The sequence below is a fragment of the Protopterus annectens genome, chromosome 1.part1 (genome assembly GCF_019279795.1).
Source record: "Protopterus annectens isolate FY-2018-M chromosome 1.part1, PAN1.0, whole genome shotgun sequence".
In the NCBI taxonomy this organism is placed as follows: Eukaryota; Metazoa; Chordata; order Ceratodontiformes; family Protopteridae; genus Protopterus; species Protopterus annectens.
The window spans coordinates 1,111,035,476-1,111,058,079 of record NC_056726.1 but is presented as its reverse complement, the minus strand read 5'-3'; the positions used below and the strand labels follow the sequence as shown (position 1 = coordinate 1,111,058,079).

The 22,604-nt window shown below is 40.4% G+C and overlaps 1 protein-coding gene across 1 annotated transcript; it reads left to right on the top strand.

Annotated features, from left to right (window-relative positions):
* Positions 1 to 272: 272 nt before the first annotated feature.
* Positions 273 to 21,715, top strand: LOC122815539 (vomeronasal type-2 receptor 26-like). Its single transcript, XM_044088114.1, has 2 exons — positions 273 to 369; positions 20,817 to 21,715. The coding sequence occupies exons 1-2, from the start codon at positions 273 to 275 to the stop codon at positions 21,713 to 21,715; spliced, it is 996 nt and encodes a 331-aa protein (XP_043944049.1).
* The last annotated feature ends 889 nt before the right edge of the window (positions 21,716 to 22,604 follow it).

Sequence of the window (22,604 nt, the reverse complement as noted above, 5' to 3'; positions counted from 1 at the left end):
CATCTGATTACCCTAACCCACAGGCCACACATTTGCAGAGTCCAGGCATTTGCTGACATGGGTACTGCACAGCCAGTACATGCTAGACATTCCTGCAACCTACTTAGTGTTGTGGCATGTGAGTAGGCAGCTCACATGACCAGTTTGCTACATATGATATCATCTGTCTTGGATGGCCATCTGTTTATTTTCTACATCATTCCTGTCCCATACATCTTTGCCACATAAATGACTGTCTGCACTGTTTGCCATGGTATATGCAAAGGTGAGTTATGGCTACATGCCCAGCTCATGTGTACTACTTGTTGCGTATGGGGCCCATGTCATGTGATGTAAGATGTGTGAAAGCCATGGCTGCCTCTGTTGCAGGTAAGTGTGCACATTTGATGGCCAAATGTCTTGGACAGCAGACCAATACTTGGTGTGACATTGGGGATGTGTACTTGCTGGAAGGTGCATTTCCATGGCAAATGCATGTAGTCAGTACCTCAACATCTGCTTCCACTATATTTTATCTGGAGTGTGTGCACACATGTGCTTCCTGTGTTTGTGAAGGTATGTATCCTCATATTTGCTGCCCTAACCTACGATTCCATATTGCACACTTATTGCTCATGTTGGGAGCACATTGCAGGTTGTAAGGGTTGTGGATCACAGTATCATGATATGCCGTAGTGTTCTGTAAAAGTTGCCATTGTAATACTGGTATGTACACTGTTGTAGCACTGCATAAGGGTGATGTTTTACACATGTCCCTACTGTAGGCCATTTGTCCCTCCATTATGTTCATCTCTGTAGACACATTTTGCAATGACAAGATGTTAGTTATATTGCAGGAGCCTGACATACCCTTCAGATACACCATCATGGTCACCACTGTGATGCAGTGCAGTTAACAGCGACAATACGTGAACATGTATGGCATGCATTATGGGTAGGTGTGTTAAATGTGTGCATGGAGTATACCATAGCCATAACATGACTGATGTATTGGCAAGCCTGAACAAAAAACATACTCACCAGCTACAGGCTGCTGCCTTGGAGGTATACCAGAGGGATCTACATAATGTGTGAGGGATGTGATGTCAGTAGCCACAGCTGTGGCATTGCTACAGGGTGGGTGCAGCATTACAGTACATCAACAGTACAAACCCACAATACTACAGCTTATGCACATCTGTTTATTACTACTATGCAGCAACAGACTATATATATGTCATCTCACATATGCATGATTTACCTGTACAGATGCAGATGGATAGGCAACAGTAGTCTACTGATGTGCCCTGTGGCCTTACTTGCACGCTCTTTGCTGGTGTGTGGGTAGCACCTACCTCCACTATAGTCTCTGCCAGTTGTTGTGTGTGCGGCTTGGCAGGTGCCCCGAGGCTGGCAAGGAGTGCCTCAACACGTGTCAAGGGGGGATGGATGGCATGACCCCCCTGTTGCGAGGTGATCCCCCCTAACTGCAGCAGCATGCCAATGGGCATTGCGAAGTAGATCACTGCAATGATGCCAGACCTGCTCATAACTGCGATTATGCAGGCCATCATTTACCCTGTGAACAAGATCTTCCACAGGGCAGTCCGCTCCTGCTGCTCATGGGCTGTTCTGCCAGATAACACCTGGTAGTGCTGCACCAGGTGTGTGATGACCTAATTTTCATCCACTGTATAAACAAGGAGTCTCTCATGCAACATATTGCCTGAAAGACGTAAAGATGGAAACAGGTCTGAGCAACTCATACAGCAAAGTTACCATAGTTCTTAATACACATCTCTGTCTCCACCACACCATATCTGCAACAACAATCTAATCACACAACTCAACAGGTATGGCTACAGAATACCTACAATTGGGACATATATCGTATTGTACCACATTTTGTGATATGTGTTTGTAGCCATGTTCTCTGTGGGGACACTATCATTACTGGCCTGTGCCAGACAACGTCACCTGCATGGCATTGTAAGGGCCACTATGGTTCCATATATGCACATGGTCTGTTTGCTATGTGATTGATGCACTGCTGTTATTTTGTGTTAGTGGGGATATCTATGCATGCTCTTGGACATGATCCGGGAATGTGTGGACTATTGTTACCAACATATGTTCTATAACAATGACACAATAGCTTGTTTAGGGAACAGTTGCCAGCAGAACTACCTCTCCCACCTCGGCCATGTTAGCAGGCCACATCACATGTGGGACCCACCCTGGGGCCTCCTCATCTACTGGTCCTGCACTACCTTCAGGTGGAACCACCTCAAGGGATGGTGTCCCCCCCAGGAGCACACACAGACATGATCCTGTCACTGGAGGTCAGGTTCAGGGTCTGGTGCATAGGGAGCATAGATAGTTTGCTGGATGTGTTTTTTGTTGTTTTTTTTTTTTTTGCTTTGTCTTTGGCTTTCTCTCTCTCTCTCTATATATATATATATATATATATATATATATATATATATATATATATATATATATATATATATATATATATATATATATATATATATATATATATATATATATATATATATATCGGTCTCTCTCCAGTAAATGGATTGAGCTGCTTTGAAAAGATTGCAGCATGAATTTTGTAGGTGATGCACATGATCAGGTGATGGCCTTTGCACCAATCAGTGTCCTCCACTTGCTACCTGCATGCAGCATGCTGTGTAGTACTTCCAATTACTACTGTCATGGCAATCCACTACTATAAATCCCTACATCATGTGTGTGTGGTCCCTTTACCTTTCCTGTAAGCTGGACATCTTTCCTGTGTGTGGGCAGCAGTGTTACAGACAGCAGGTAGCAATACCTCTTACAAGAGGACTCGCAAACTCAGGCCAGCTACATATTTGTATAAGGTTCCAGAACTACAGACAGAGTGTGAGTAGTGTTGTTATTTGCATTGTATAGCGCCAGTGTTGCAGGGTTTGCGTGTACATACTAGTTTAATATGGAATGCAGTCTGTCTGCATAGCTCTCAACTGTGGGCCTATCCATATGATGGCCAGAGGTGTGCCTGTTATGTTTTGTCTGTCCAACACACAGGTCTTGTATCAGATATATCAGTGGCAGTGTGTGTGTTGAGTGCTATCCGTACATCCATTTGTGTTTCTGACTTCATATTCCTGACTAAATGTACATTGCAGACTATCCTGTAACACCATCAACTTACTCAGTGTATGACAACACTATTTCACATATGGGCCTGTGTTCAAGCCTCCGTCCTCCACCTACATACCAGGCTTTGTCCATATGACATGCTGTTAGGGGTTGTTATGTAGTTGCCTGTGATTATGTCATGCTGCCATTCCTGCCATCATTCCACTGCTGTTTTGGCCCCCACACATATTGTGGGGTAGGGTCCATAGGGTCTATATTAAATCATCAAATGCTTAGAAAAGTGAACGATGATTTATCGACCTCATGTAAGCAAAAGCTTACAAACGCGAACATTTAGAACAGCGATTTTTTTCCAAGGGAAAAAAAATCACTGTTCCAAAAAAAAAAAAAACATTTAAAACATAACATAAAGTGGGGGGCTTCGCCACCCACACCACCCGTTGTGGAGAGCTGTGCCCCCCACACCCCCCTACATAAATATACCAACTCCGAGATCGCACTACAGTGATGAAAATGGCAAAGTAATGGACGCGGCCAATCAATTTCTTTCCATGGAAAGAATTCACTTATATGCCGCTTTGTCATTTTGCCTTTTCATCTTTTTAATTTCGACCAAGACACATTCGAAAGAATGCATCTTTGGTCATCTAATAGGAACCTGGGTCCATATATATCTGGGCTTCAGCTGCACAAAACATGCGTGCCCTTCTGCAGTCCAGAGGTCAGTGTATGTAACAGTGATATACGCTCCTGTAAGTCAGTCTATGGGGGGGTATGCACCAGATATAACAACATGTGAGGGATATCAGTAGTAAGCCGCCTTAAGGTATATGGCTGTACATTACCATACATTTCACCTTGGGAACAGTGGTGGCCTACTGCTTACTGCCATACAGACTGTTCTGTCTGTCAGTGGGATTGTGATGTTTTCAGTTATGCATTGTTATGTAACAGATGCATCCCATTGTGTCAACTTAAGTAATTTCCCCCTAGGGATTGAGGACAAAGTGTAATTAGAGGCTGCTGGCTGCATTACTTACTTTTGATTGATTGTTATCCTGTGGTCCAGTCTGTCTTTACTGTTGTACTGCTTGAAGGCCTTGGCCTAGACAGTGACATATGTTATGCTTTCGGATTACTGTATAAAATGATCTGCTTGAGAGTTGCATTAATCTGTTTGTATTTATTTCAAAGTCTTAACAGCTCTATGACATGGCATGTACAACTGTAATAGTACACAAATAAAACTTTCTTATATATACAAACCTGTGTGTGGTGTCATATCCTTTGACTTCTGTGTGGGTATATGTTTCAGGCAACAATTGTCTTTTGTATGAGTGACTCATACACTGTCCATTTGAAAAGGTGGCAACTGTAGGAATACTGGCTGTTCAGTATGCTGTGGTCCCTCCAAATATGTATCTTCTTATACATATCTCTGTGTGTGTATGTGTAAACCGGTTACAAGTGGCGTTCCCCAGGGATCAGTACTAGGACCCCTCCTGTTTGGCATATACTTCTCAGAGGTACAGGCAAGCACAGGAGGACTATGGCTGACCAAGCTCACAGACAACTGCATACTAGGGGCTATAATTGACTCTCCAGCTGACACAGACATCCTCCAAAAGGGTCTCACTGAGACATATACCTGGTGTCAAAACCATGGCCTCAAGGTAAATGCCAAAAAGTGCATAGTTAGCCACTTTGGAAAAAACAAAGTACCCACAAACTGCCACATACATGGTAGCTCCCTAAATACAGAAGATGTAATAAGGGATCTGGGGACCCAAGCAGATATTATCCTCTCCTTTGATAATCACATTGCCAAAGTAGTTAGAAGATCCATCTATGTGGCCCACCTAATCACAAAAGGATTTGCATCCAGATTGAAAAAGGTCATTGGTCCCCTCTATGCATCACTCGTCAGACCCATCATAGAGTACAATGCCCCATTTCGGATGTACCATACAAGACAGCTACAACAACTGGAAAGACCACAGAAGTACATCACCAAAAGGATCACTGGCCTCAAGCAGATGCCCTATGCAGCTCAACTGAAGAAACCCCAGCTGTACTTGGTTGCATACTGGCTACTGAGAGATGATCTCTGCCTGACATACAAGGCCATGTCCAACCCAGAATTGATGGGCATGCTCCACCTAAAGAAAACCATATCCTCTCGAGCCACACACTCCAGGGATCTAAACCTCACCACAACAATAAATAGGACATGCTGGAGGGAAGGATTCCTGTCCCAGAGACTTCCCATGCTCTGGAACAAGATTCCAATCTACATTAGGCAGAACTCCTTGCTAACCCTCTTCAAGAGAAACCTTGACAAGTGGATGGGAAACAGAAAGTTTACCCCAGGGATCACTTCAATGGCTCTGCTGGACAGAGGCATAGGGAACTAATCTAAGGGGATGGTGAAAGCCAACACATTCCAGCTCGGCTTATAAATGCCTTCAGGCAGATAGCCTTGTACCTACCTATGAACCTATGAACATATGTAGTTACATATATATATATATATATATATATATATATATATATATATATATATATATATATATATATGTATGTATGTATCTGCATATATGTGTGTGTGTGTGTGTATATGTATCGTATCTTTGGAATGTTTATAGCTTCCACATTGTACATTCCCTATGGTAGCCAGACTGTACTGCATTATATGTTATTGATACCATCCAAGCATCATACAGGTGGGATGGATTACTGTTAACGTCTTGTGCCCATGTTGTGTAGGGTCCTGCGTATAGGACTTGCATCAGTTGGTATTGCATTGCAGGGCAGATCTGTTTAACTGTGGGGGAGGGGGTGATATCAATACTTACAAGATGTATTTAGCTTGGCCCCCCTCACCCCCATTAATGGTGCCATTGGTCATATATGTATTTATGTTCTCTTTTATATGTATAGATATATATCTGTATATACACACACACACACACACACACACATATATATATATATATATATATATATATATATATATATATATATATATATATATATAATGGTGTATATATATATATATATATATATATATATATATATATATATATATATATATATATATCTCTATAGGTGTGTGTGTGTAGACATATATATCTATAGATGTATGCACATGTATGTATATATATAAAATATATATATACACACACACATCTACATGTATAAATACATTTCCTGTACTGTTGAAAGACTGTGCTGGATGATACATTTGTGAAAACATCAGGGTTTTGCATATCTGACATGGCTTAGTGGCAAATCACTTTGGCTATGGTTTGCAGAGTTATGGGTTTGAGCCTTGCAAATGCTGTTTGTTTTGTTGCTGGGCAGAACAAGGGCCATTGGATACAGAGTGATTAATGCACTTTTAAGCAGTTGTAACCGGGTTTGCTTGGGTTTGCGTGAAGGTAAGCACTGCTAACGTCTGGTTACAATTTCTTATACTGATTACGCTTCTCAATTGCTTAACCTGTGTAGGCACTGATTACCCCCACACAAAGAAGCTTATACCCCCTTACTGCTGTATAAAAGTGCTTACTCTTGCTTACCCCTGCGCTAATTTCTTTAAAAGAAATGAAAAAGGGTTGATAGGAAAGTGGTGAAAAAGGGGCACACAGAGGGAAAGATAGTAGGGAAAAATATTTAGGGATGTGCAGGATGGGTGTAGGGAAGGTCCATAGCTGCCCATTTCTTATACAGAAACAGCTGTGCATATACACTGATTTGGAGTTAGGTCTGGACACTCATTCCCTTGAGAGAGGGGTGAGGAGAACAATAATATGTCATGAAGCCATTTAGACCAGATTACATGTGTCCAGTGGACACATATGCAAAATGGACAGCTATGTATCGGGTGATATGTTTTTTGGCAACAGATTGCCCTTTTTTTTTAAGGTGAGACTGGGATGTTGGGGAGGGATAGTAGGTATATTTGGGGAGGTAGGTTGGGTAGGATAACAGATAAGACAGACAAGATAGCATACAGGGGTGGTATACGATGCATGTGGGGGGTAATCACCTTGGATGGGGAGGGGTGTTTGGAAGTCGGAAGCCCATGATCCACCTAGTGGAAACAGTGGGACTGAGGTCCCCACCCATGGGCAGTCACCACTGCACCTTCATGGCCTCTAAGGTGGCTGTGCTGGGGGAAGAGTAGGTGGGCCAAGCTTACCCTCTAGTTGCACCATGCGGCCCTCAAGCTGGCATAGCAGATCTCCAAACTCCCTGTGGAGCTTGTTATGCACCAAGCCCCAGACCAGGCGAAGGGTGACAATGTCCTGTCCACTCCCACTCATGGAGGGGGGGGGGCAAGCCTCATCCCCTGAGTTGGTTCCACCTGAAGGTGGTGCAGGACCAGCAGACGAGGAGGTCCCGGGGTGGGTCCCAGATGTGCTGGGTCCCAGTGCCATCACCAGAGGCGGTAAGAGAGGTGGGTCCGCTGGGACCGGCCTTCCCAAACGTGCTATGTTGTTTCAATTTTACAACATATGTGGGTTAGTAATAGTCAACACATTCCAGGATTAGGTATAACAGCATGCATAGATATTCCCATTAACCTGAAACACCAGATACGGGACAGTTGCATAGCAAACAGAACACATGCATATATGGAACAACAGTGGCCATTACAACAGCATGCAGATACATTGATGGCAGCATGCCACCAATGTGGGAGTATTTCAACATGGCACATGCATAGAAACAAATTAAAATATTTATCAAATAGGACATATTTCCCAACAGTAGATTTAATAGCGCACATACCCATTGAGTTGTGTATTTAGTTTATTGTTGCAGATATGGTGGGGGGAGAGAAAGATGTCAATTAAGTTATATATCACTGTAGTTCTCATTACTTTCCTAGTCAGTACTGTGATATGTACCTTACAGGTATTATTACACTATCCTATAGCCTTAGTTTGGGCAGTGGTATGGATGTAGACAACTATATACATGAACTGAGTTTTACCTGCAGTAGATACCGCTTACCTGGTATACCTGTGGAGGTATTGTTTGCTAACACTACCTGACTGTTTCTACACATATTCCTAGATTCCAGGTTGATGTTATGCACATACCTGTCAATTTCTTATTGCATACACTCTGGGCATGTCTTGACAACATGCAGGTGAAAATGGGACATATATTGACTATTGCCCTCATAAACCTTTGGTGAGTTGTACAACAACAGGTTTGTTTTCATTGACATTTTCCAAATATATACAGGCCTGACAGTCAGTTATGTGACATTAAATGCTGCCTACATGTCAGACATTAGCATACTGATATGCCAGGGGGACAGGGTAACATCCAGCAGATATGGGCCAATTAACTGGACATTCTGGACAATTTTGTACACTTGTGGGGTATGATTCTGCATACAGCTTATTACCACTCCCAGGATTCGAACGATGGCTGTGTCTGCTAAAAATAACACAGTATCCATCACAGTTGAGTGTGCTATATAGATATTGCTGTGTATCTCTTCTCTGATTTCTGTCTATAAGACTCCCATGGTTTTAAAATCTGACCTTGTAATTACAACACTCTTATACAGGGTTTCCTAGACAGTTTTATTATGTAGCACAGTGTGGATGACAATGATGAGTAATGCCTTATTATTCAGAGCAAGTGCAACACTAGCAATGCCATACGACACCAGAGTAAACAGTACCAGTCCAGGATTTCAATTTTTTTATTTCTACGCACAGTTTTTATGTCTAACAGACCTGTGGGAGGAATGTTTGTTAGAACTACCTGAATTTGGCCACACATATTACCAGATTCCACATTATTATTATGCACATACATCTCACTCTCTTACTGCACACACTTTTGTCACAGCTTCACAACATGGGGGTGGAGATGGGACATACTTTGCTTTTTACTCTCATAACATTTTGGGGAGTTGCTAGAGTGACAGGTTTGTTCTTATAGATGTCTGACAATCATTATTTATTGCCTAAATGTCTGGGATTATCCCACTGATTTGTCAGGGGGACAGGGTGACAGGCAGTTGATATAGGCCAATTAACTGGACATTCTGGACTATCTGTACAGTTGTGGAGTATGATTCTGCATACAGCTTACTACCACTCCCAGGATTTGAACAATGGCTGTGTGTGCTAAAAATACAATGGTTCACGTCTCAGTTGAGTGTGCTATTTGGATTATGTTGTCTGTCCTTTCACTGTTTTCTGTCTAAGTCTCTCTCATTTGTACAGTATGACCTCTTGTGATTACAACAGTCATATACAAACATTCCTACACATTTTATTTATGTAGCACAGTGTGGGGTAACAGTGCTTAATACAACAGTACTATTAAGAGACTGCAACTCTACATTACCATATGATACCAGAGTAAACTCATGCAGTCCAGCAGTTAGACCTTTATTGTCAGGATGTTAACCTTTTATTTACATACAACATATATGAGACTCTTTCTTCCATATTCTCCAGTGTATTCAGTACATGCCTTAAACAATACAGGTTTTTTACTGGCAATTAACTTACTACTACTTTTAGATATATTTCTTATGACAGTACATGCAAGATTATTACTAACCTGCCTCGCGACGCAACCTCTTCAATCTTCAGGCATGTGCTTCCCAGGTTATAGTCCGCTCATCTGCTGCTGTAAGAAACATAAGAGGAATATTTAGCCATACCTATCCATAATATACAAAAGCTGGCAATTATTAAACAGGTACTAGACTGATACCTACACGTGGCTGGGACATTCCCCATCCTCCTAGCCTCTTGGATCCTCTGATCCAAGAGCTCCCTCTTTTTCTGCTTCAGGTCAGCATAGTGATTGCTGACCTGCTCACCAGTTTGAGGTATACCAGTGGCACTGGTGCGAGATGGTCCCAGGCTTCCACTTTATATTGGGAACCCTAGTACTGGCCCTGCAGCAGTCTCTAGTTATGGTCTTTAACAAGGAGTCCTACCATGACTTTGGACTTCTGGATGCCCCAGCATTGTGCCCGAAAGTGCACTCCCTCTCCCACACCATTCATAGTGCCTACAGGAGGAAGCTGCAACCAGTTATGAGATGTATTCCCACCTGTTGTGTTTAAATAGGGCCGATTTCCCACACTTTGCCTTGACTGGACGAGTTTAAAAATGCTAAGCTATGGGCAATCCTGCTTAACTAAGGTTGGCATTGCTTAAAGGGGTATACCAATGGGCAAACTGATTTATATGCCCTAAACATTGCTTAAATTTCAATTTGCATACTGTTTGCTGTTTAGCATTGATTTATTATTCATTACATGTTATATATGTGCTTGGTATCCATGATCCATGTGTACATACACTGTATGGGGTCCTTGCGTTTATTAGGGGATTTCAACACTTTATCACAATGACACCTCACATCTGGACTTAATGCAGTACCCCAATTCACATACGTATGTTATGTAGTAGGCTATACAACATAAAACTGTATATAGATTACTTTCACATGTTAAGTTTAATATTCCTATAGTGAGGATCTGTTTGGTGATAGCTCAATCTTATGCACTGCTGTGATGGCTTAGTGGTTAACTAGTGTGACTATAGTGTACAGGGTCCTGGGTTCAAGACCTGCAAGAGCTGTTTATTTTGTTTCTGGGCAGAACAGCGGCTGTTGCATACAGAGTGATTAAGGCACTTTTAAGCAATTGTAAGTGGCTTTCATGGGTTTGAGCGAAGGTAATAAATGCTAACCTCCGGTTAAATATGCTTACAGAGAGTTAGCTTCAGTATTGCTTAACCTGTGTAAGCATTGCTTACCCCCATGCAAATGGACTTAAACCCACTTACTACTGCTGAAATATGCTTACTCCTGCTTACTACTCCTTAATAGTACTTACTCCCACTTACCCCCGCATTAATTTAGACAGAAATGTAACATGGTTCTTGGGAAGGTGGTGGATTTGGACACTCTATGGATTTCTCATTCATTACACATTATCCCTTCTATTTGTATCCCTGATTCATGTGTACATATACTGTATGGTGCACTTGTGTTTATCTGTGGATTTTACAACATTATTACAATGACACCTCACATCTGCATTTAATGTAGTACCCCAGTTCACAAATATATGTTATTTAGTAGGTTATGCAAAAAAATATTGTTCATAAAGTTATTTGACATGGAAAATGAAATTTATTGGAGTGAGACTCGAGCCGGGAATGACTGCTGCTAAGGCGAATGCTCTGCCCACTACACTATTGCAGTACTGCTTTATTTGCATATATCTTGATATTTATCTTCTTGTGCTATTTAAGCTGCAGTATACATAGCTAAGGAATGGGCAAACCCGCGAACCTATGGTTAAATTTTATCTGTTTGATAAAAAAAATGTACTTGTTTAAATTATATTTTAACTATTGCTCTTATGAATTTGGGGGGTGTTGCTGGGGGTATACATCCCCCTATGAGCAGTCTTGCTCATTGTTATTGCTAAGCTGCAGTTCTTGATTGCAGGGGCATGTATATTCTGAGAGCTCTGCTCTCAGACACGCTCCCTGCACTCATCCATGCTCGATGTCCATTTAGGAGCTCAGGCAGCGTGCCTTCATTACTATGCATGGCATGCTGCCGTGCTGCTCCTAACTGGTAGCTTCCATGCAGGACTAAGCTAGTCCTGCACGGAAGATTAGTGAATCCAGAGGATACTCTGCTTTATTCATACCCAGTAACACTATTGTATTGTTTAATCACAGTGTTGCAGTTAATGGGGTATACTCTGGTTTACTCACATTCAGTAATACTAACTTGTTGTTTGGCAGCACTGCTGTAATCACACAGATTAATCAAAGATGTGTTATTAGTCAGCATATTGTTTCTAGTGTTTTGTTGTCAGTAGTCTCAAAATGGTGTTAATGACAGTGATTTACAAGCTACACTTTTGTCTACAGACCTCAGTATTAAATTAAACATGCAACTGGGCAACTCCAAGTCTAGGGCAAGGTTAAGAAAATCTATAATGATTGTTAACCAAGTATAGACAGGGCATCTCTGAATATGTTTCCATGAGTATCATTACCATGACCCTATGAAAATCACAGCTGACCTACCTAAAGTAATACAAAATGGTGCATAAGATTGACCACAGTAGGACAACTACATAGCACTGGAGCTAGAACACAGCACTGAAGTTGTTTTCATCACTATTATAAATATTAATAATATGCTGTGCTGTATGCTATTTAGTTTACTAATTTAACAGGTTAAACCTACTAGGCAGAACATTTGTTTTCAGGGGTGGCCTGTAAGTACAGTTTGTTAAATCACATCTTTCAAAATCTCACAGTTTGTCTCTCAAGACTGAGGAATTCAAACACTGGATTAGAAAATGAAGTTAATTAACAGATCACAATATTATAATTCTGAGTTAAACAGTTAGATATTTTTTTTTGCAGAATGTATGACTAAGAACTTGTTGTATTCCTCTTTTTTAATTCTAAAACTAGTGAGAGTAACTGAAATGTGAAGATAAGTTTTTATATTTCAAGTTACACATTTCTATCCAATTAATGGTCTCCTCCCAAATGCAGCCCTAATGTCTACTGACATTATTACTTTACTAATAATATGAATTATTAACAGCATTCAATTAAAGATATAGTTGTACAACATTACAGACTGGAACTGATTTTTCCTGATCATGACTAAGATAAGAAAATAAATTATAGCAACATTTTTGTGAATTAGTCAGTTGAAAAATGAAAAAAAATAACATACATATAAGCAAGCTTTTATTTACTTGCAAAAATCAAACCTCGTTCACATGTAACTGAATGTTATAGTGTTGATAAGGTAGTCATTAAACATGCTGATTGTATTATCAGACACAGACTAAATGGAGGCAAAGCGGGAGCTGGTGAACTTTGCTAAATTTTTCCAAAAGCATTTAAGGTTGCTAATAATTCATTTGTATGACAGAAACATGAAGTTTTAAGTCTTAAAGTTACTTTCTACTACTTCACTGCTTAGTTCATACAAATAAAAGTTCAATGTTTTCTGCTATACATAAACCACCCAAAACTGAAATAAATATATGCCAAGGCCTCTGTCATTTTCCCTGTCCATTAATAACTACTGTTGTTGTTAAGACAGTACCCAATATGAAGACAATACCAGCCTACTATTTCCATTTCTGTTAGTGAACATACTCAACACTTTTTACCAAGTAGCCAGGCCTGGGCTTAAGTAAACTGCCACCCTAGGTGAATGGCTTCATGGTGACCCCCACTGTCTGCTGCCTCCATAGATTCATAGATTGTTAGTAGGCTAACAACCTGGGGTACCTTTCTAAGCCTAGCTAGCTTTCCCAAAAGAATAATGATTTCCTGTATCCCAACAGGATATTTAGGGTCAAGCATTTACCAGTTAACTCTGTGCATAAGGGACATGGTTGCCAGACTCAGTGTAAATTCCTATTTCCCATACACTGGTTTAGGTTGCACTTAAACTGGCTAATAGATGAACTCAGATTTACAAGGATGAGAAGCCTATTTCATTGGAGGAGCAGTCTCTGGGACACATATCTGTTTCTCCAGTATGTTCTGTTTAAGTCTCAGACATAATTTAGGTCCTTAGACCTTCTATTTCTGGTATTGTTTTACTTATGAATATGCAAGGCAAGAGATTAATAAGTAAGGGGTTTGCAGATGTCTTATAAGCCAATCACTGATCACCCCTCAGCAATCTATAGAAGAATGAGTAGAGAGAAAGGGCTTTAAGGTGCTCTGCATAACACAGGTTTGTTAAAACTTGCATTCTTTTTGTAAGGAACCTCTGATGTTACTGTAATTGCTGCATATGCCTGGTAATTAGCCTGGATGGTTGACTTCTCAAAGGTCACAATTATGCATTTCTTAACACTGAGTTTAAGACCATGGCTTTGGCACCATTTTTTGTCAGAGATAGCCTTCTTGAACAATGCTTGTGTCTGCAGGGGAGTCGATGTTAACCTCCTGCTTGCTGTCATCTGCAAACTTAGTAAGATGTAAAACTTCAGTGTTTGCTTCCACTTCAGAGAAACAGATGCCAAAAATGACCAGGCCCAGTACTGAGCCCTGGAGGATTCTGGTATTGACTGGCCTCTTGGTAGAGGTGTCCTCACCTATTTTGATATCCTGGGTCCCAGCAGTGAGTCAGTTGGCTATCCAGTGGGTGATAAATGGGTTTATACCTAATTTAATTAGCTTGTCTGATTGGGATATTGTATCAAAAACCTTGACCAGGTCAAGGTAAGCTGTGTGCACAGTCTTGACTTCATCATCCGTTGCTGTGTTGACCCTCTCAAAGACGTCCACCAGACTGACAATGCTCATTGAGTATATGGAGCAGATGAAAGAGCAGATTGGTTCACTTCCAGCAACTTTATCATAAGCAAGCATTAGTATTAATGGTCGGAGTGCTAATGGTTTGGGGTTATCTTTCTCCCACACTGTATAAGGTGAACTAAACAAAACTTTTTAAAATTTGTCCATTTGCCCACTGTATGACCTCAGAGGATATAGTTGGGGGGTGCAGCCTCCACTTTTGCAGGTTTCTTCCTTGTTATTGGCCAACTATTTCCTTTTGATGATTTTTTTACGATGATTTCACTCTTCAATGAAAGTGATGTCCAGGGATTACTGTTCATGGAATAGTCATTCAATGACATTTTTCTTTGATGTGTGAACATAAACCCATACGGTTAGCCTCTGTGCACTGCTCTAAGCAGGACTTTGTTTAGACTTAGTGAGTTTCTGTAAAGAGATCTCAAGTAAGCCCGTGTCAAGTACTACATGGTGGTATGGGGACCAGAGGTCTCACAGAAACTCTGAAGGTGTGGATCATCTGTGATCCATTGTGTTAATATTATTATTATTATTATTATTATTATTATTATTATTATTATTATTATTATTATTATTATTTTTTATTATTATTGAATGATGACTGTTTAAAATGAGCAAATGACAAGATAGTTAGATACCTTCATCCAGACAACCCCCACTTCTCTGTTCAATTCAGAAGTCTGACTGTGAAAAATGAAGAAGGCTATTTAATGTATTTCACCTTTGTTAAACACAGAACATTTGCCACACATTAAAGTATTCCAAGTTGCTTATCGTGAATCACTTTAGTCCTGCAAAGCCAGAATAATGTGCAAGTAATAATAGTAGCTAGTTATTTTCAGCATCAGACAGAACCAGCAATTATATATACTTTCTGCATATCTCACATCCAGTTAAGAGCTCCATCTTACTTTATACAAATGCACACTAGTCTTGAAAAACTATATAGCAACTGTTTCAACTTGGCAAACAACTAGGGAGTCATTTATTTTAAACAGACAGCTCCCATCTTCATCTAGCAGTTATACAATTATACACTTCAGATGGTTATTATAAAAAAGATGACCATGCATAGTTCTCAACCTTTTAATTCCAGGATGAGGGAGAAACCCAGAAATGATCAGGGACAATCAGGGTCACATTTTAAAACACTAATACTATTAACTTGAGAATTAACACTGATTTTTGACATGAAATAAATATATCATTTTAATTATTGCCATTATCTAATTCCCAAATTCCCAATTTTAGGAGGGATTAGGAGAGACAAAGAAAAAATTTAAGCCCAAATTGGTGAAAGTTGAAAGACATGCAGTCATTTACTATATTTCAGCTGTCTCCCACATGGACATCAACCACACATTAAAGTGTTCAGTTTGCTTTGCACAAATTGCATTAATCCTGTAAATGTGCACTACTCCTACAAAGCCAGATTGAAACAGTATAAACTGAAAAAACAAGATCCATGATTACTTTCTACGGACAGCTCACACCATTACCCAGCAATTATGGCCACTTCTGCATGTCAGATATCTGATTGTAATAAAAAAATGTCAGCTGTGCATTGCATCTTACCTTTATACCAGAGCAGCAACAGTTTTGGGAGGGCTGGCATAATGGCTAAGGCATTAACCTCACAGATCCAAGGTACAGGGTTTGATTCTGACCTCTGGTTATTGGCTATGCTTGTAACAGTCTGCAAACTGATAGCATATTATTTATCTATAAACAGACATAGGATCATAGAAGGTTAGTAGGCTAATGGCCCTGGGGCCCTTACAAGTCTAGTCAAGAGTTTATCCCCAAAAGGAAACCTCAGTCAGCACCTGTCACCCCTATTAGTGAGCGACACAGAACCCCTAGGACAAATTTGTAGTTTCCCATCCACTCATCAAGGTTGCGCTTGAAGAGGGTTAGTGAGCTATTCTGTTTAACATGTATGGGAAGTCTATTCCAGAGATGCGGCAGCCTCTGGGAGACAAACCTGTCTCTCCAGCAGGTTTTGTTGATGTTGCATATTAGATTTAGGCAATTCAAGTGGCTAATGTGGGAGGAGTTAGACTCACAGATATGGAGCATCTCTAGTAAAGCAGGGTCCGAGATTGCCTTGTAGGTGAGATGCAGATCACCTCTGAGCAATAAGTATGATGCCAAGAAGAGTGATAGTGATTTGAGCCTGTTCACATAGAACAGGAGTTGGAGGCCATGGATTCGCTTTGTGAGGTATTTCTGTGGCTTTTCCTGTTGACACAGATGTTTGGAGAGGTACATAGCAAATGGGGTGTTATACTCAATTAGTGGTCTAATGAGGGGGAGTATAAAGAGGTAATAACTTCCTTTTTTCTGGATGCAGTCCCTTTACTTATGAGATGAACCAAATAAAAGGCTTTTCTGATCACTGCTGCTATGTGATGGTTGAATGTAAGATTGTTGTCATCCTCAGTATCCAGGTCTCTCCCCACAGGTTGTGTGCTTAAGGTGTTGCCATTGATGTGGTGATCAGTAGGGGCCATGTTTTTGCCGAATGGTATGATGATACATTTTTCTTGCACTTAACTTGAGGCCATGTAGTTGCTGTAAGACCCTCTTGCAGTATGTTAACATCATTTGGGGAGTCAATGACAGCACCCGACTTACAGTCGTCCACAAACTTGGTCAGCCACAGGCCTCTTGTCTTTGCCTGGACCTCTGAGAAGTAGATGCCAAACAGTAGGCATCCCAGGACAGATCCCTGGGGAACTCCACTAATAACAGGTCAGCTATTGGAGGTGGAGGCACCTATTTTGACCTTGAGGGTCCTGTCAATGAATTAGTTGGCCACCCACCTGATGAGATAGGGATTTACACCAAGTTGCGTTAGATTTTTGATGATGCCTGAGTGTGGAATGTGGCAAAGGGATTGGCCATGTCAAGGTAAGCGGTCTGTACTGACTTTCCTTCATCCAGGAACTTGTTGGCAGTCTCAATCAAGTGAACCAGGTTCAACAGGCAAAATCTTCTCTTGACAAATCCAAACTGGCTGGGGTCAAGTGCTTGGAGATTACCTATGTCCTTGTTTATGAGATTCATAATAATATGCTCCATGTCTTTACAGATCTGACTTGTCATGCTAATGGGGTGATAGTTTCCAGAGTCAGTAGTGGCACCACCTTTGTGCAAGGGGATGACAATGGCAGCTCTCCACTCTGCTGGAATGAAGCCTGTACTTAGGTTGTGGTTGAATAGAGTGCTCAATGTGAAGCTAGTTCTTGCTGGAGATGGTGCAGAATACATCCTGGAATACTATCAGGTCCCATGGAAGCTGTGTTCTTTGCCTTGGATAGGGCCTTTAACACTTGATCTATGGAAATGTGAAGTGCGGAACAAGTATTGGGGATGTTGAAAGGGCGTTTGGGGGGGACAGGGGTTTGAAGTCTGCACTGAACCTATCTGCTAGCAGGTTGGCTAAGTCAACAGGATCAGTGTAAGTTATACTGTTAAGTACCAATTCGGAACCAACCTGGGCTTTGCCATGGAGGTTCCTGACATAACTGAAGAAGGCTTTGTGGTTTCCCTTTGATTCACAGAAATCATAGTAATTCTTCAAAGTCAGAATAGTAAGCAATGAACAACCATTAATCATATTTACCTATCAACAAGCTAGTGTTTTTATATGTTAGTTTGATTCATTTAGTTCATAGGTTTATATCTATATGCATTTTCAGAGGAATGAGAAGCATGCAACTCCAAGCTTTGGCATTTTCAACTGACTATAATCCTTAGTGGTTTACCAGAAAATCAATACACACACACACACACACACACACACACACACACACACACACACACACACACACACACACACACACACACACACACACACACACACACACACACACACACACACACACACACACACACACACACACACACACACACACACACACACACACACACACACACACACACACACATGGGCGCGCATAGACACACACACACACACACACACACACACACACACACACACACACACACACACACACACACACACACACACACACACACACACACACACACACACACACACACATGGGCATAGACACACACACACACACACACACACACACACACACACACACACACACACACACACACACACACAGGCACATGGACGCGCATAGACACACACCACACACACACACACACACACACACACACACACACACACACACACACACACACACACCAGTGGCATGACAGACATAGCTGAAATGAGGGATGTTCTACCAAATCAGAAATATCTGAGAACTGGTACATATAGCCAGTCATCCAAAATATCTGGTTTCTTGCCAGTAGCATAATTAAAAATATATATATCACAGCTTTCTTTTTGTTTCAGAAATATTTCCACACTTTCATGTTGACATCTTGTGCTGTCCTACCCATGATCTACCTAATATTTATCCAGGTAGATCATGAATGGGATGGAAAAGAGATCAACAAACTGAATGGCCAACTGTGCAACACTTCCCTCCTAGGGTACTGCAGCTGTTGCATCTTGGAATAAGGGTGCGGTTTATATATTTTATTTACTTGTTTTCTTAAAGTAAAGAAATGTTACATTTCTTTATTTTGTGAATATGACTAAATAATTACTGAGAAAGCACCCCTAACAAAGCAATGCCATAGGCAGCCACCTAGTTTACCTGTGAGTAAAGCTAGCCATGCAAGTAGCTTAAGATGCAGTTTAGTCTTTGGTGGTGGTGCACTTCTAATTCTAAACCATACATATTCATACAGGCGTATTTCCATTTAATAAAGAATAGATATATTATTCTATCGAAATAACAGGAATACAGACCATGGACACAAACTACAGAATGAATTCTGTGAATCTTCCAAGCAAATTAAATGTTTCTGCTGAAGCTTGTTTACAATGGTTTGCACTTGGAAGATGGAAAACACATTATAGCTGTGACTACTTCTTACTTCTGTTCTAGATACTTAAATACATTTTGTGTAAGCGTCGATTGTTTTTTTTCCTCACGACTGAATTTCCATTTCTAATAGGAATAAAATCTGATTGAAACTTGAATTTTTTCAACTATGTTACAATTACATAGAAATCTATAAGTTGTACTCTATCTTTTAAAGACCTAGCAAAATAATGCAAATGGCGTACATCCCCCAGCATTCATAGAAAATAATTCAGCAATGCAACTTGCCATGCAGCAAAGTGCTGTTACCTTGTTGTGTCATTAAGCAATTCATTACCACAGTATGACAGTGGAAATGTCTCAGTTACTAGGAATTTGCATAACTGTTTCTCAGTCTAACAGCATGAGAAATAAGTATGCAATGGAGTACCTCAACTACTAAGAGACCAGAAACAAGCAGTGAGACACCCCATTGACACACACATATACGGTCTGTTCATTTACACACACACACACACACACACACACACACACACACACACACACACACACACACACACACACACACACACACAAACACACATACACACACACACGCACGCACACTCTCACATACAGATTTCTATGATTCCTGTACTGTGCTAGTCCTATCAAGGCTCTGCACAAAGAAACATATTTATGTAGATCCTGACAATGGACTATCACATTTGACCATAGTGGATGGTTGTAGACTCATAGTTTGAAGCAGCAGTCATGGGCTGAGCTTAGCCAGGTAAGATTGCTTTTTTTTTTAATCCCGGTAGGCAACCAGACATGGGTGGTCACTGGATGGCTAGGAAATAGGAGACATCACACTATTGTGGCTGCCCATCAACTGTGTGCTTGTATCAAACAGTGACAAAATAAATAATGGATCAGTCTAATATTAGTTTATCAGGTTTTTTACAGCTGGACATCTGAGATGTGTACATTGTCAACAAAGTAGTTATAATTGCTGCCATGGGTACTGGGACTATCTGTGGATTACAAATAGCTGTCTGCTTTCATGTATTTAATTATTCTGGGCTGGCTTTGCAGGACTAGCATATTGACCAACAACAACTTGTACTGAAATGTCATACCACTGCCATGCATTAACCATGCTCATTATTTATTTATTTGTTTGTTTACTTGTTTACTTATTTATTTATTTATTTATTACTTTACTGATTGTCTCGTTGTTTCATTTAAGGCAAGCAGGTTGTCATACTGTTTAATACTGAATAATATTACTTGAGAATAAAAGTTTTTGCAGTCTATATTTTTCTAATGAATGATACACAGAATGTAACATAAAGAAATTATGTGTTCTGATTTGAAAAGACATTATTTATTTTCATTTACATAAATATAGGTGAATGCATAAGGTGTTCGGAAGATTTCTGGCCGAATAATGAGAACGATTTCTGCACTGCAAAACACATCGAGTTTCTTTCATATGAAGATCCCCTGGGTACAGCCCTGGCAACATTTTCTGCTGGTTTCTCCCTGCTGCCAGCTGTTGTGTTTTGTGTCTTTATGAAACACCATAACAGTCCAGTTGTGAAAGCCAATAATCGTGAAGTCAGCTACTTTCTCCTGTTAACATTAGGGTTATGTTTGCTAACTCCGTTAATATTTATTGGTCTTCCTAAAAAGGAGACTTGTGTTTTCAGACAGCCAGCTTTTGGCACATTCTTTTCTATCTGTGTCTCTTCTATTCTGGCAAAAACCATCACCGTAGTAATTGCCTTTAATGCTACAAAACCAGGAAGTCATTTGAGGAACTATATTGGGCCAAAGGTGTCATTTACTACTATCTTTTGTTGTTCTCTTATTCAGTGTTGTATATGTATTATATGGCTGTCAGTTTCCCCACCCTTTTCAGAGTCTGACAAGAGCTATCCTGGGAAGATAGTCATTCAGTGCAATGAAGGCTCAGTTCTCATGTTCTACTTAATGCTGGCATATTTAGGCATTCTTGCAAGTGTAACCCTTATAATTTCCTTTCTTGCCAGGAACCTTCCGGATAGTTTCAATGAGACCAGATTTATCACATTTAGCATGATTGTTTTTATAAGTGTTTGGTTCTCATTTATACCTGCTTACATCAGCACAAAGGGGAAATGTATGGTTGCTGTGGAGATTTTTGCAATATTCTCATCAACTGTTGGGTTATTAATTTGCATATTTTTACCCAAATGCTATATCATTTTATTGAGACCAGACATGAACACCAGAGGACACATAATAAGGCAGCAAACCACTACTTGACAATTATAAAGAAAGAAAAAACAAGTACCCAGGTTGAGGTAGCAGAAACAGAAGTATGTGGTTCTAATCTGCTTTTAACTCTATTATTGTGAAAGATGTGATAAGTTATCATATGAACTATTTCATCTGCTTACACCTATGTTGTAAATAAGCAAGCATAATATATGTATTATTGTAAGATGAATGTATTTTGATTTACTTTACTGTTTATAATTAATGTCAATTTTGTTCATGCAGTGTCAAAGAGTTTTCATTTTCACTGTGAATATGCACTTATAATTTAGCTTTATGCCAGCCTCACTGAATACTGATTCTTATTTTCATGTAGGTACATTAAAAGGGGTAAGGTAATCTAAAAGAAACAATACTAGACAAAGCAGTTTCAATGGCTGTACAGTCCCTGGACATTCTCACATCCAGACTAGCAGTCCCCGTTTAATATAAAAATCGAAATATAGGTTCATAGGTTCATAGGTTCATAGGTTCGTACTAGGCTATCTGCCCAAGGGCATTTATAAGCCTAGCCCATAGTTATTTGGCTTTCACCACCCCTTTAGTTTGAATAAAACTAAGCCTATTATTTTGCTGTGCCTCTGTCAAGCAGTGACACTGAAGTAATCCCTGGGGTATATCTGCGATCCCCCATCCATTGGTCAAGATTCCTCTTGAACAAGGCCAGTGAGGTGCTCTGCCTCACATGTACCGGGATTTTGTTCCACAGCATAGGGAGTCTCTGGGTGATGAATCTGTCCCTCCAGCACGTTCTATTAATAACCGTGTCAAGGTTTAAGTCTCCCGCCCTTGTGGTTCTGAGGGATCTAGATTTTTTGAGGTGAAGCATATTCATCAAATCAGGGTTTGACATGGCCTTATATGTCAGGCACAGGTC

Excerpts from the sequence above, each read along its gene's own strand:
- LOC122815539 (XM_044088114.1), top strand. The coding sequence starts at position 273 with ATGGCTACATGCCCAGCTCATGTGTACTACTTGTTGCGTATGGGGCCC. Across the intron at positions 370-20,816 it reads CATGGCTGCCTCTGTTGCAG|GTGAATGCATAAGGTGTTCG; the intron begins GTAAGTGTGCAC and ends ACATAAATATAG.